General features: G+C 35.6%; 1 protein-coding gene across 3 annotated transcripts in view; it reads left to right on the top strand.

The window, feature by feature from the left end:
* Positions 1-12,338: 12,338 nt before the first annotated feature.
* Kifap3 (kinesin associated protein 3) overlaps positions 12,339-14,423 on the top strand; it is a 117,219-nt gene continuing 115,134 nt past the window's right edge. For all 3 annotated transcript variants that reach the window (XM_090340476.1, XM_090340478.1, XM_090340480.1), the window contains exon 1: positions 12,339-12,526. In XM_090340476.1, coding sequence (XP_090196602.1) covers positions 12,447-12,526 — 80 coding nt within the window. In that variant the 5' untranslated portion in view covers positions 12,339-12,446. The remainder of the gene's footprint in view (positions 12,527-14,423) is intronic.

The raw sequence follows: 14,423 nt of genomic DNA on the forward strand, positions 1-14,423 counted from the left end.
ATTTGAGAAATAAGCAGAATTCGGAAGTAAAACTGTTGAGAAAAAAAGGCTATTCCTTGTAAAAGTAAGTTTGAGAGTGCTGCTGATATTTCTTAAAAGAGGATTTGAATTATCGAATGTTAAAATTAGGATGAAAATGCATCGGAGAAAATCTTGTCAAGAGGTAGTGTCTATCTATAAGTGCTTATCCTTCCCAAAGCCTTGCTCAAGCTCCCAGCTCACTCCCCCTCTTCTTACCCCCTCCTTTTAAAATGTTGCTTTGTTCCTATAGTTTAAAAAAAAAAGGAAAAGTAGATAAGAGCATTCCAAAAAAAAGAGAGAACAGCTATGCAAAGACCTTTTGACTCAGGTAAGAAACCATCCAGGCAGTTTTATACACAATGTCAAAGAATTCTTTAAAAACTCTTCACTTTTGGTGTCAGAAATGTGGCTAGAGGTAGAGTGTTTGCCTAGCATGGACGAAGCCCTGGGCTCAATTCATCAGTAGCACATGTGGAGAAAAAGCTAGAAGTGGTTCTGTTTTAGTGGTAGAGTGCTAGTCTTGAGCATGGAGAGGCTCCAGAGACAGTGCCCAGGCCCAAAGTTCAAGCCCCAGGACTGGCAATAAACAAACAAACAAACAAATACTTTTCATTCTGTAAACTCATTTGGTATACCTTAAGCAGAGAAGAGAAGAGGTAGAGATGTGTTTAATACCAGCAATTTCACAATTGCAAAGAATATTCTACCTACAATGTGGAAAACAGATGGAGGTAGTGAGATGCTGAATATTTTTTTTGCCAGTCCTGGGGCCTAAACTCAGGGCTTGGGCACTGTCCTTGGGCACTTTTTGCTCAAGGCTAGCATTCTGCCACTTCCAGCTTTTTCTGTGTATGTGGTACCAAGGAATCGAACCTAGGGCTTCATGCATGCTAGGCGAGCACTCTATCACTAGGCTATGCTCCCAGCCCATGCTGAAATTTTTTATTATGTAAGAAATGTTACTTAAAACAAGGTTCTTTGTTATATATATATATATATATATATAAAACCATTTATCAGTTCATCTATACATTATTATGTGATTATGCACCAACTGTGTACTGTTGTGGATTCAATTCTATGTTACAAAGAATCCTATCTTCCTAAAGATTATATAATATATACAAATGAATGAAAATAGTAAGGCTCATTGAAAGCAAAATACCAAAAAATAACAAGTAGCCTATGAGGGAGAAGACAATGGCATGGAGATTCTTTTCCTATGATTTTTATTGTAATTATTAGAAGGGTTACATTATATTCACCAGATAGAAGGTACATTACTTCACAAACATTGATAACCTTTCTCATGTCTTGGTCCCCATTTCTCTCTCCCCACCCCCACCCCTCATCTCGCTTTCCCCCCTTCCCTATCCGATTTCAAATAACCAAATATGCATATATATAATATATCAGATAACAAAGTGAAATACTGTAACAATATGAGATAACCAAGGGACAGCAAAAGAGACGAGAGATAACATAGTACATTAAGGACTATATCCTGGAGGTCCTTTCATTTAGTGTTATACTATATGGCCTATGTATCTAGGTTTTGTTCTACTGTAAATCTCTGCTAGGAGAGCTCAAGGTTTCTACTGATTATGACAAATGAGGGAAACCATTGAGCCTATGGCTTACTTCACTTAATATGATTTTTTCTGTCTTTCCATTTTGGCATGGAAATTTTTTTTAAAGTAATAGGAGTGATCCTCCCCGAGAAAGACCTGCCTTGCCAGAAGTGGCGCTGTGGCTCAAGTAATACAGCTCTAGCCATGAGAAAGCCCAAGGACAGTGCTCAACACCCCGAGTTCAGGCCCCAGGACTTAAAAAAAAAAAAAAAAAAAAAAAAAAGAAGGGGGGGAAGAGGCATGAAGAATTTTCCCAAAAATTGCCAGTCCAAAAGACCTCATATCTATATATCAACAGCTCAAAAAATTGAGTCATTCCAAACTAATCTCCAAAGAAATAATCATCCCATTAAAAGATGGACCAAAGACTTAAAGACAGTCTTCTCTGAAGAAGGAATAAGAATGGCCTATAGACACATGAAGAAATGCTCAACATCTCTGGCCATAAAAGAAATGCAAATCAAAACAACTCTAAGATTCCACCTGAATCCAGTTAGAATGGCCAGAATCAAGAAATCTAATAACAACAGATGCTAGAGGGGATATGGCCAGGAGGGATCACTACTACACTGTTGGTGGGAGTGCAAACTCATTCAACCACTTTGGAAAGCAGTATGGCAGTTCCTCAAAAGACTAAACATGGAGCTCACCTATGACCCAGCAATTCTACTACTTGGCATTTACTCAATGGTCCAGAAACAAGGTCATACTAAACCCACTAGCACAATGATGTTCATTGCAGCACTATTTACCATAGCAAAGATATGGAACCAACCCAGATGACCCTCAGTTGATGAGTAGATCAACAAGATGTGGTATTTATATACAATGGAATTCTATGCTGCTGTCAGAAAGAACGACATCTCCCCATTTGTAAGGAAATGGAAAGACAAAAAAAAATTATATTAAGTGAAGTAAGGCAGACTGAAAGGAACAAAGGCTTAATGGTTTCCCTCATTTGTCATAATCAGTAGAAACCTTGAGCTCTCCTAGCAGAGATTTACAGTAGAACAAAACCTAGATAAATAAGGCCATATAGTATGACACTAAATGAAATGACCTCCAGGATATAGAAACAAAAGCCATATAATGAGTGATTGTTGTCCTTAATGTACTGTTATCTCTCATCTCTTTTGCTGTCCCTTGGTTATCTCATATTGTTACAGTATTTCACTTTGTTATCTGATATATTGTATATATGCATATTTGGTTATTTGAAATCGGATAGGGAAGGGGGGAAAATGAGATGAGGGGTGGGGTGGGGGGAGGGAAATGGGGACCAAGAAAGGGTATCAATATATGTGAAGTAATGCACCTTCTATCTGGTGAATATAATGTAACCCTTCTATTAATTACAATAAAAAATATATGGAAAAAAATTGCCAGTTCACTTCGATACAAAAGAACAGAGATCTTCAGAACAAAACAACTAAGATTACTTACAATAAAAGCAGAAGGGAATAATACAGTGTCGTTGCGATGGGTATATATATAATTAAGGAAATAAAGAGAGATCTATTAATTCCAGAGAAAAATGTATGTTCAATAAAGGAATCTTGATAAATACATGGTATACTTATGAATCTTTTATATAATCATAGAATTACAGGTCCTGAATACAAATTTAACTAAAAATTGTGATGTAACATCTTGAAAAAAATATGTAAGTAGTAGAGATAGGCTAGTAAAATGAAAATATTCTGTCTTCAGTTATCAATATAAGGACAATAAAACCTAAAACTATTTCTTCTTAACATCCATGTAGAGCTGGGCATGGTGGCTCACACCTGTAATCCTAGCTACTCAGGAGTCTGAAATCTGAGGATCTAGGTTCAAAGTCAGCCTGGGCAAGGCCCAGGCCTAGAGTTCAAGTCCCACGACTGACCAAAAAAAAATCCATATACAAGAAGGTGAATAAACTTTAGAATAATTTAGTGACAAAAGCCTGTTATTCAGAAAGAAGCTAGTAAATACAAAATATAAAACAACAACCACTGCCTATAGAGAGCAGGAATAAGAAATAAAGTGAGTTCATCTAGGCATCTGTGGATTTTCAACACTATTTTCTCTACCATTGGAATGCATCTGTTCTCAGGCCTAACATGGTAGATGGGGACTTTTCAGGGGCAATTAAACAGGGCACCAAAGTCACAAAGATACTAAGGACTGGAAAGAAAATTAATACCGGTGGGACTCACAAATACTTGATGGCCTTCCTTCTATTCCATTCCCAAGTAGGAAAGCTGGCAGGAATGGGAGCAAAGGATTGGGTTTTTTTGTTTTGTTTCTTTTCCTCTTTTTCTTTTTGAAGATTCTGAGGCAATGCTGTTCTTGTTCATTACTTGCCTCTTTCATACTATGCAGTACTTGGCTAGAAACCTAGACTTTTATTATTTTGTTGATGTGTCAAGTTCCAGACTTCAGCGATCCTGTGTTCTGATTTTCTGTGGTCTTCTTCCTACCTTAGAAACTTGACTCTTATCTTTAATGCTTCTAACTTAGGCCTAGAAACTGAATCTGATTCTCTTCATTCTTGACTTCCTTCCAGTTTGCTGCATCTGATACTTTCCCGATGTTAATCTGTTTCTTAGGCCAGCGCAGCCACCTAAGATGGCCTTTCATTCACACTATTTAATTGAGGAAAGAGGAAAAAAAAAGAAAGGAAATGGGGAAAGGAAAGGAAAGAAAAGAAAAGCTCACAAAAAGACTGAGAAGAGTGTAGCAAAATTAAAAGTGAATTATTAACAGGAATGCTATATATACATAAACCTAAGGACAAGGCAAAAGAATTGAAGAAAATCCTTCTGTGCTCCAGACCTTGGATCTGGTAAGACAGTAGCTGTCTACCCATCAAATGGAAGAGGAGAGGTAAGCATGAGTTCTGAGGCTTATGCAAGCAAGGGCTGTTTAAGTCTAAGGGCAATAATGTAAAACCAAGTAGGATCTCCTGCCCTTTCTCTTTCCCAACTCTTTTACAAGCTTTGCACGTAACCCTAAGGAATAGTAATTTGCTCCTAAGGGAAATGAAACAGTACAGGGAGATAACTTTGACCTCAGAACTGAGGCATCTGTCTGGCATTTCCAGGGCTTCCATTACATACACACCAAAAATAAATAAATAAATACATAAATAAATAAAAGACTCTGTGGTGCCCTGGACATAATTTAAGCAATCACAAAACTGAGATGCTGCTCAGTTTGTAAGCTACTGACTTCACAGAAGATAAATAACTTTTTTAGAGAATAATTACTACTTGCCTCCTTAATTATCATACTTTTATTCAAAACACCATGCAGCCAATCAAAACATCCCAAATGATAAATCATAAAAATTTCAGACATGGATCAAATGTGTCAGGCAGGGACTTTTTAGAATAATTATGATAAAAATCTTTTTAAGTCTAATGGAAAAATAGACAACCTATATAAACAAATGGGAAACTTTGTCAGAGGCAAATATAAGTGTCCAGATGAAATCTAGATATAAAAGAAGCACATGCTATTTGGAGGTGAAGAACAATTCCAAAAACATTTCAGCAAAACTCAAAAGCTTCTCCTCACATACAGAAATCCCAATGTAGAAACATTAGTAAAATAGAAATATTAGTAAAAGGAAAACATAAATACCAATAATTTTACAACAAAGAAATTGGAAGAAAGTGAATTAGATAAAATTCCAATGAAATCAAAAGGTTTATGACAAAAATCAATAAAATTGAAAACACAAGCACCTGGATAAAACCAAATAAACAAATAAACTATTTTGAAAACTAGGACTTTTTTTTTGGCCAGTCCTGGGCTTGAGTTCAGGGCCTGAGCAGTGTCCTTGGACTTTCTCAAGGCTAGAGCTCTACCACTTGAACCTCAGCACCACTTCCAGCTTTTTTTTTGTATGTATGTGATACCGAGGAATCGAACCCAGGTCTTTGTGCATGCTAGGCAAGCACTTTAACCACTAGGCCAAACTCCCAGCCCCAGGACTTTTTTATAGAGTTAACTAACAACAAAGTCACCAGTGAGACAGAGTTAAGGCAAATTCAGAATTTCTCATTTATAATTTTGAATTAATAAATGTCCAGGAAAAAATTATTCCAAACCCTTGCCTGATTTGATATGAAACTAAATATATTCTTTAGTATATGTGAACATGGAATATTAATACTAAGTGTACTGGAGATTATTACCATATGCTGTTTGTGCATATACATTTGTATATCATATTCCCACCCTAAAATGCCCAAATGTGAAATTCTGTAACCCATTTAACACCAAAAGTTTTATATGGTGGATTGTGGAGGGAAAAAAGGGAAAAGTAATGAGATATTTTATATATAATAAAATGTAAACTTAAAAATATAATCAAATTTAAAGAAATAATACAAGGAGCCAGACAAAACTATTCAGGAGGCTGAGGTCTGAGGATCATGATCGAAACTAGCTTGGGAAGACAAATCCGAGACTCTTGTCTTCAATTAACTGGCAAAAAGTTGAAACTGGCTCAAGTGGTAGAGCACCATCCACAAGCAAAGAAGATACAGCAAGAGTTTAAGACCCGGAGTAAAGCACACACACACACAATACTGCAAGAGTTTAATACCCGGAGTAACCCCTCCCCCCCACATACACACACACAAACATTGGAACTGTATTCGTTATTCAAAAATGATTTCCTCAACAGTACATTAACAATTTAAATAATTCCATGACTAATTGTTGTAGCGGTTTTTCTTCCCCCCAAATATATTGTAGTAATATTTAAAATGGGTGAGCAGTATGTCTTTCTTTCAGAAAGCGAAGATAAAACAGCTACACAAATAAAAAGGAGAAAGTTCCTCCTGCCATTCTAAGCAAGTTTGTCCAGATGACCAGTTTTGCCAGTAAAAATATTGCAAATGCGAATATCTAGAAATTTTTTCCTTTAATCTATTTCAAGTATTATTAAGCATAAGAAAGTTTTCATCTGTAAGAGTGCTATGTAAAACTTAGTTTGGAGAATAAACATTCTTGCATATGCCTGGAAAGTTGGAGTTTATAGAACATTTCTATTTCCATTCGTATAATGGCTTATATTCAGTCTTAAGATGAGAAAAGGTAATATGTTGGCAATAGTGTTTGAAATTGTGTTTATTTTTCTTCTTTATGTGAATATTTTATTAACCTATGATCTTCAGATAAAATCGTTTTGGAAGGATTCTACACAATAATATTTTAATACTTCAATATCAAGACCTGAACTATATACAAAAAAATAAAAATTTTAAGGTAGCTGGGTGCTGGTGCCTCACATCTCTAATCTTAGTATTCGGGCAGCTGAGTCTGAGTACTGCAGTTCGAAGCCAGCCTGGGCAGAAAAGTCCCTATAAGGCTCTTATCTCCAATTAAACACTCAAAAATCAAAAGTGTTGCTGTTAAGCAAGTGGTATAGTGCTAGCTTTAAACACAAAGAGTCTCTGGGACAGACAATGCCCAGGCTCTAAATTCAAGCCCCATCACGAACAAAAAAAAGTTGAAGGTACTAGAAAAGGAAAATAGATGCATTTTCAATCTGTCTACAGGTGGATGACATCAAATCTACTTAATTCAGAACTTCATTCATATTACAAAAATTTATTTCTTACTATCAGCATTAAAACTATGTCTAGGAGTGAAAATTTAACCCATAAGCAAATGAGCATACATTTCCATGCAGTTAATCTTGTTTTCCTCAATGAAGAGGTCTTTCTTGAGTGCTTACAGATATTTGTATATTGGATTTTATTCTATATGAAGAAACACTAGTTAGAACTGATCATAGAGTTCTGGGTTTAATAATACTACATAGGACCATGTATCAAAATATAATCTATGAAAGAAATAATAATTGTTCTAAACCAGGACTGACAGATTTTTATATTGTGTAAGACATGTGCCTAAAATCCAATTAAATATTCAGTACCATGGCCAGCATCTACGCCTCTATGTTTCTAGCAAGTACTAATTATTACCATTTTAAAAGTCTTGAGGCCAGGAGTTGGCCTAGTGGTAGAGTGCTTGCCTAGCATGCATGAAGACCGAGGTTCAGTTCCTTGTTACCACATACATAGAAAAAGCTACCACATACATAGAAAAAGCCTGAAGTGGTGGTGTGGCTCAAGTGGTAGAGCTCTAGCCTTGAGAAAGCCCAAGGACACTGATCAGGCCCTGAGTTCAAGCCAGGACTGGCAAAAATAAACAAACAAACAAACAAACAAATAAATAAATGGGATAGATAGATTGATAGATAGAGCTAGCTTTATTTTGCTCTCTTTTATTTTAAAGGAGTCATGACATTACCAGGCCGAGTTGAAGGATGGTCATTAAGTTGCTGCGTAAAATTAAGGTAGGTTTAAATAACTTCACTTCTGGAACTTTATGGAGTTTAGGCTTAATTATATTATACTTGGTATAATTTACCAATCACAGCACCCTATAGATTGAAACAACAAATACACTTCCAAAGTTATAGTTATTATAATCAAGTATCAGCTTACTTAATTTTTAGTTCCTGGCCAATAATTTAATTCTGAACATATATTTAAAACAGACATGGTTTGAACTCACATTTCATTAATAGGCTCTGTTTTAAATGAGTTCTTTTATATAAGTAAGGCTCACTTTGTGTTTGATTTATTCAAAAGTGATTTTAAAATCCCTGAACCCTAAATGAATATGTCTTAATGCTACTTTTCTTTATGGTAAGAAGATGTAAAGAGGAGGAAATATTTCAACTCATTCTTTTTCTCTTTACTTTCCTCCCCCTCAACAAGGGGCCTAATGTGCTTCTTTAACACAAAGTGACAATTTTTGATACAGGTTTATTCAATTTTTAGAAATTACTTCAAGTAATCAAATGTAAGCATTAATGAGAAACATATGTAAGTCTCTTACATTCTAAAAATGAATGCAAAGCAACATTGCAATCAAGGTAGGATCAGGTTTCTTGGCTTGGATTGTACACATGTGAAATCAGAGAGGCTGAGAGGGTGAGTGTATTTTCATTGCTATGTGTGTTTGTCTGTGTATGTTGTGGAAAGCAAATGTCTACTTTAGCTCCCAACAACCCAGAGAAGAACTCCTTTATATGTAGCGAGACACACTCCAGGATATTAACACTCCAACATTTCCAAGAGCCTCTGTTCATATCACCTCCAGAGTCAACATCATGAAAGAAGGAGCCTCAAGCTGCTAAAAAGCACACAAAGTGGCAAGATGAACCAGTTCCAAATGTCATAAAAACGGAAACTGTTTCAAGAACAACTGCCTGTTTGTTCAGAAAGCACCCAAAGATCAGGAGGGTAAATAAAACTCAATACCTGTTAGATTTATAGGCAAATAACCATTATCTACTATGTGCAGATGAGTGAAGAATAATTTTATGCAAACCACAGTGTATAAACTCAAATAGTATGAACTAAGCCTTCACAGTAAGAGCAGGAAGTTCAAGAGGGGGAAAAAATAAGGAAATGGTATTTTCTATGTAGTATATCACCAAACCGGGAAATCCATTATAGAGCCAAATCCTAGAACAGGATTTTATATTTGAAATAGAATACCTTTGGTCTTATGTAGTGACTTCATTCCTTAAGCAAAATTCTTCCCAAGATCTAATTACTAATTGGTCTTCGGTAGAAAACTATAGAAATGCAAATTATATATTTAATATTACAGATCATAGAGTATGAATTCCTTGGGAGCCTTTACCATATAATGGCTTTTGAATGAATTCATTTCAGTCAAGTAGTATCAGGAGCCAAGAACCCTAAATAACAGAGTTTGGGACTTCATGAATTTATGCTTCAGAGCTTAATAGCAAATTCACAGTGCAGAAGATTTTTCTCAAAACTAGAAAATTTTGATTTTACCCATTTAAAATATCTTTAAATTAGCAGGGCACAGTGTCTCACGACTGTAATCCTAACTGCTTTATGAGGCTGAGATCTGAGGGTCGAGTTTCAAAGCCAGCTGGGGCACTTAAGTCCTTCTGCTGCTAGCTACAAAATATTAGGAAAAAAACGTTAACTCAGCCAGGCAGTGCTAGCTCAAGCCTGTAATCCTAACTACTGGGGAGGCTAAGATCTGTGGACTGCAGTTCAAAGCCGGTCTGGGCAGGAAAGTCCATGAGACTTTTATCTCTAATTAACCACCTAAAAACTAAAAATGGAGCTGTGGCTCAACGTAATGGAATGCTAGCCTTGAGCAAAAGGTATCAGCCAAAGCACCAAGGCCCCAAATTCAAGCCTCATGATAACCACAATAACAAAATAACCAAAATAATGAAAGGAAAGAATGTTAGCTTTGTAGATCTTGAATTCATTGATACATAAAGATTACCTTACCCTGTGAAATTCTATCAGTGGTGGCAAAGATTTTTGTTTTTTTGTGTTTTGTTTCCAAATCACTACATTTAAAAAAAAGATGCTAAACAACAAAACTGAACAAAGTATAATGCAAACTGTACAATAAAAGCAGGTAGAGGTACACTGTTAACAACCACAACACTTGTATATCCTTGGCATTTATGTGAGAGAAAAAAGTAAAAAGTGACAGGTCTTTGTACTTCCTGAGAACAAAAAATATCCATCAGAAGGTATACTTTGAAACTACTCCCAGCAAAAAAAGATCTCAAGATTCCCTTTCCAAAAGTAACCAACAACAAAAAAAAGTAGAATTGGAGATGTGGCTCAAGTGGTAGAACACTAGCCAAGTGAGCAAGCTGAGTGAGCTCAAGAAATGAGTTTAAGCCACAACACTGTCCAAAAATGGAAATAAAATATTATAATAATTCTCAAGCTGGCCATGGTGGCTCATTCCTGTAATCCTTGCTACTCAGGGGGCTGAAATCTGAGGATCAAGGTTCAAAGCCAGCCCAGGCACTAAAGCCTGTGAAAAAGGATAGGGTGGTACCCTTGAACTGAAGAGCTCAGGGACAGCACCCAGGCCCAGAGTTCAAACCCTGTAACTCACAAAAAACATAATAATCTACTCTCTACTCTTTCAAGGGCTCATTTTCTGGCACTTGTTTTCTTGGGCTTTGACATAGTCTTTTTAGAGAATTACAGTTTGTGCTCTCCACAGACTATTACCTTTCAGTTAATGTATTTGTGATCCCTTGCTTACCAACCAGTGTGATGGCACAACTTGAGATGAATTGTATATATAAACCACTTTATTAAATGACAAAAAAATTAAATACATAACCTAAAGTTAAGTAAGGGAAGGAGCAGGCTGGGAGAGATAGATAAGAATGTTGAAAGGGATGGCATTGATTTATAAACCGCTTTGGTGAATAAACTCTTTGTACAACTACAGAAAGCTAATAATATTTGAAATAAAATAAAAAATAAACTAGAGGGGAAATATTTAAAAGTTTTTTATCATATATATGATAAAATGTTAGAAGATGAAATGATAATTGCTATGATTTGATCATTATACATTGCATTATTTATGGATTATAATAGTATACTCCATAAATAAGTAGGTAGGTGCCAATTAAAAAGAAAAAGAGAAATTAAAATAAGCTATACTAGCACTAGAGAGTGAAAACATGCAAAAGTGATGCTTGAAACATAGAAGAAGAAAAATAAGGTTAGTAAAGCAATAAAATAAGCCAAAATTTCGAGGGAAAAAAGCCTCAAAGATTAGAATATGTTTCCAGGGTATAGTCATGTCTATATCACAAGTGCCAGGAAAGAGGGTGGGGGGAGGGAGGCAGGGAGGGATGAATGGAGGGAGGGAGAGGGGAAGGAAGGAACAGTGAAGAGGGGCAAGCAGTAGAAATGAGTACAGAAGAGAAGAAAAGTGAAGGAAACACGGAAAAGCTCAAAGTTAAAATTTCATTTATTTTCTATTTTTATTTTTAAAGTGTGATTAAAAAATTACAAGATAGGGGCTGGGAGTGTGGCCAATTGGTAGAGTGCTTGCTTAGCACTCACAAAGCCCGGGGTTCAATTCCTCGGTACCACATACACAGAAAAAGCCTCAAGTGGCCTTGTGCCTTAAGTGCCAGAGCACTAGTCTTGAGCAAAAAGCTTCCAAGAACAGTGCCAAGGCCCTGAGTTCAAGCCCCCAGACTGGCAAAAAAAAAATACAAGATATGTTTCCTTATTTTAATTGAGATTATGTCAGTGAAAAATAAAATATATCACGTCAGAAGCATGAGTTTATTTTTCATCCCACTCCAAATTTATCATTGACTTGAGGCAGCCAATTGACAGGTATTAGGAACAAATCTGTTCTTATGAGTTAAAAGGCAAGTCACAAAAAATGCATGTGATAGAAATTGCTTTTAGTTTGACTTGGCAGTACTGGGATACATTTTTCCAAAAGAACTCACAGGAAAGCATGACAATAGCTACAGAACTTCTTCTTGAACATGTATGTATAAATCCACATCTACAAATGCATAAACACCGGTATATGTGGCTAAATGTACATCTACTTCCTACATTGGATAATACTTCCATTTCACTGCATGATCTTGAGGATAATCAATTTGTCATATCACACAATTATATTCTCAAAGCATTACTCGACCTATCAAAGTATCTAAGGATAAAAGCATAAAAATTCCTTACTCATCATTCCATAAGCCACTTCCTCTTCTGACCCATGGAGCAACCCAGTGATGTCATAGTTATTTTCTTACATCATACTGGTTGTCAACAGAGGTTACCACTATCAAGGAGAAATGTTTTGTAAAGGCTCTTTTTAGCTGAAATCTCCTTTGCATTAAGATGTTCAGTGTGAGCTTGAATTTATTTGAAAAGTGAGAAGATGGCTGCATTAATATCCAGTGGATATGGTTTCTTTGGACCACAATGGCCATTTGATTGCGTTCCAAAGGCAGTGACAAGGTAAGAAAGAATTTTCTCTAGATACTTGTAGCAGCTATGGATTGGTATATTATTAGTTCATTCTCTTTAAACAGAAGAATTTCAGTTCAGCCTATCTGCTTAGGAATACAGTGCATCTCGGTCAATGTTATCCCCTTTCATAATACACTTCCATGTCTTCCAACCCCACTCATTCCCTCATATTTCCTACTTCCATTTTGACATATATTCATTCAATATTGTGGCTGAGTTTATAGCTGCATATTTGGAGTACTGAAAAAACATAGATCGTATACTTCCATTTTTGTTGCTCTAGAGGTACAATTATTATGTCTAAAAGTCATGACTCTCAACATATGACTTGGCTGTGCTAAAACACGTCCATACCATGCAGGAAATAACCAAGTATCTTATGCTCCAAATATCAGATTCTTCATTGTCCTTTCCCTCCTGGGTTTTCTAACTTTATCTATCATGAGACTTTCATAGTAACTGGCATTTCATGTTTACCTTTCCCTATATCATCCCTATAATGTTCACTGTACAAAATTGCATTCATCCTTTGTAAGTTTTTATTTGAGCCTCTCTCCCCTAAATTGAAGAGATTACTCCATCTTTTGGGTCAATATTCTGCTTGTGTCATGCTACCATTATGACATACCGCAATGTGTTTAGCACTTTTTAAAATTTACCTACTAGAAAACTACTGTATGCACTTCTTAAAAACAGGAACTGTCTTTTATATAACATCAGTTCTAGTTGTTGAGTGACTACTACATGTCAACCACTAAGAATGGAAATATAATTAGAAATCTATGCTGTGTCTTTCAATCATTCTTACTGAAGAAATACAAACAAGCAATGTCCATAAATTACAGCATATCAGGTGGAATATAGAGTACTGTATTAAATCTGGAGTTCAGGACATGCTGCTGGGGGAAGAATTTTGCTTCAAGAAATAAAGTGAGATATTAAAACTTCCCACTGCATTCCAACCTGGTCACTCAGCCCCAGCACTTCTAGAAACCAAGCGTACATGTTAGTATATTATTAGGATTATTTGTGCTTAAATGAGTTTTGTCATGAGTGATTTTATATAGCTTTGCACCCTTTCTCGCATTTATTAAATTATAAAAATGGAGGCAGCAACCACTTTTCTCAGTACCTTTCAACACTTACTTGGGCTAGAATAGAATTCAAAATACCACTGACAAATTTAAGAATGAAGTGGAAATAATAATAACCCCCGACTAGCATTATCATATAATTTTCAAGTCTATAGTGTGTTCACAAAATATTAATATTCTCTTCACTCCCCATTGCTTAAGTGACTTTCTAGAGTCATATGATTAATAAATAGGTAATAATAAATGATAGGTAATAAACTAGGTTTAAAAATGCCTGATTTATTTGATACTGATTATTTCCATTGTGATAACAACTTTGTATACACTTATGTATAAATTTATACACATTTATAGTAACACTAGAATACATACCTTATCATTGTCCTTACTTTACAAACAATAAACCTTATGAGCTAACTCAACTTGCTCAAGGTCAAAGAGAGTAAATGGTGAATCAGGTAAGCCAACCCAATTCTGGACCATACAAAGTATTCACTACGTGTCTACTTTCTATCATAATAAATTCTTCTATTCAAGAATTTTATAAATTAAACTTTTGTTTCCTTCATCTTTTTTTAGATTCATTCATGATGTATATCAGAGGGGTTTAAAACATCTCTTTATTTTTACTAAGTAGTTGTACATAGAGACTTCAGTTCACCATGGCAATTTATGAGTATAATGCATCTTTATCAGTGTGGTCCCTTTCATCATTTTCCCACAAGTTGGTTTTTTTTTTAATGCTGAATATTTTAAATGAATAGAAAACACTTGTCTCTACTGGGACACTG

Source organism: Megascapheus bottae, chromosome 10 (genome assembly GCF_031878675.1).
Source record: "Megascapheus bottae isolate mThoBot1 chromosome 10, mThoBot2.hap1, whole genome shotgun sequence".
NCBI classification, from domain to species: Eukaryota; Metazoa; Chordata; class Mammalia; order Rodentia; family Geomyidae; genus Megascapheus; species Megascapheus bottae.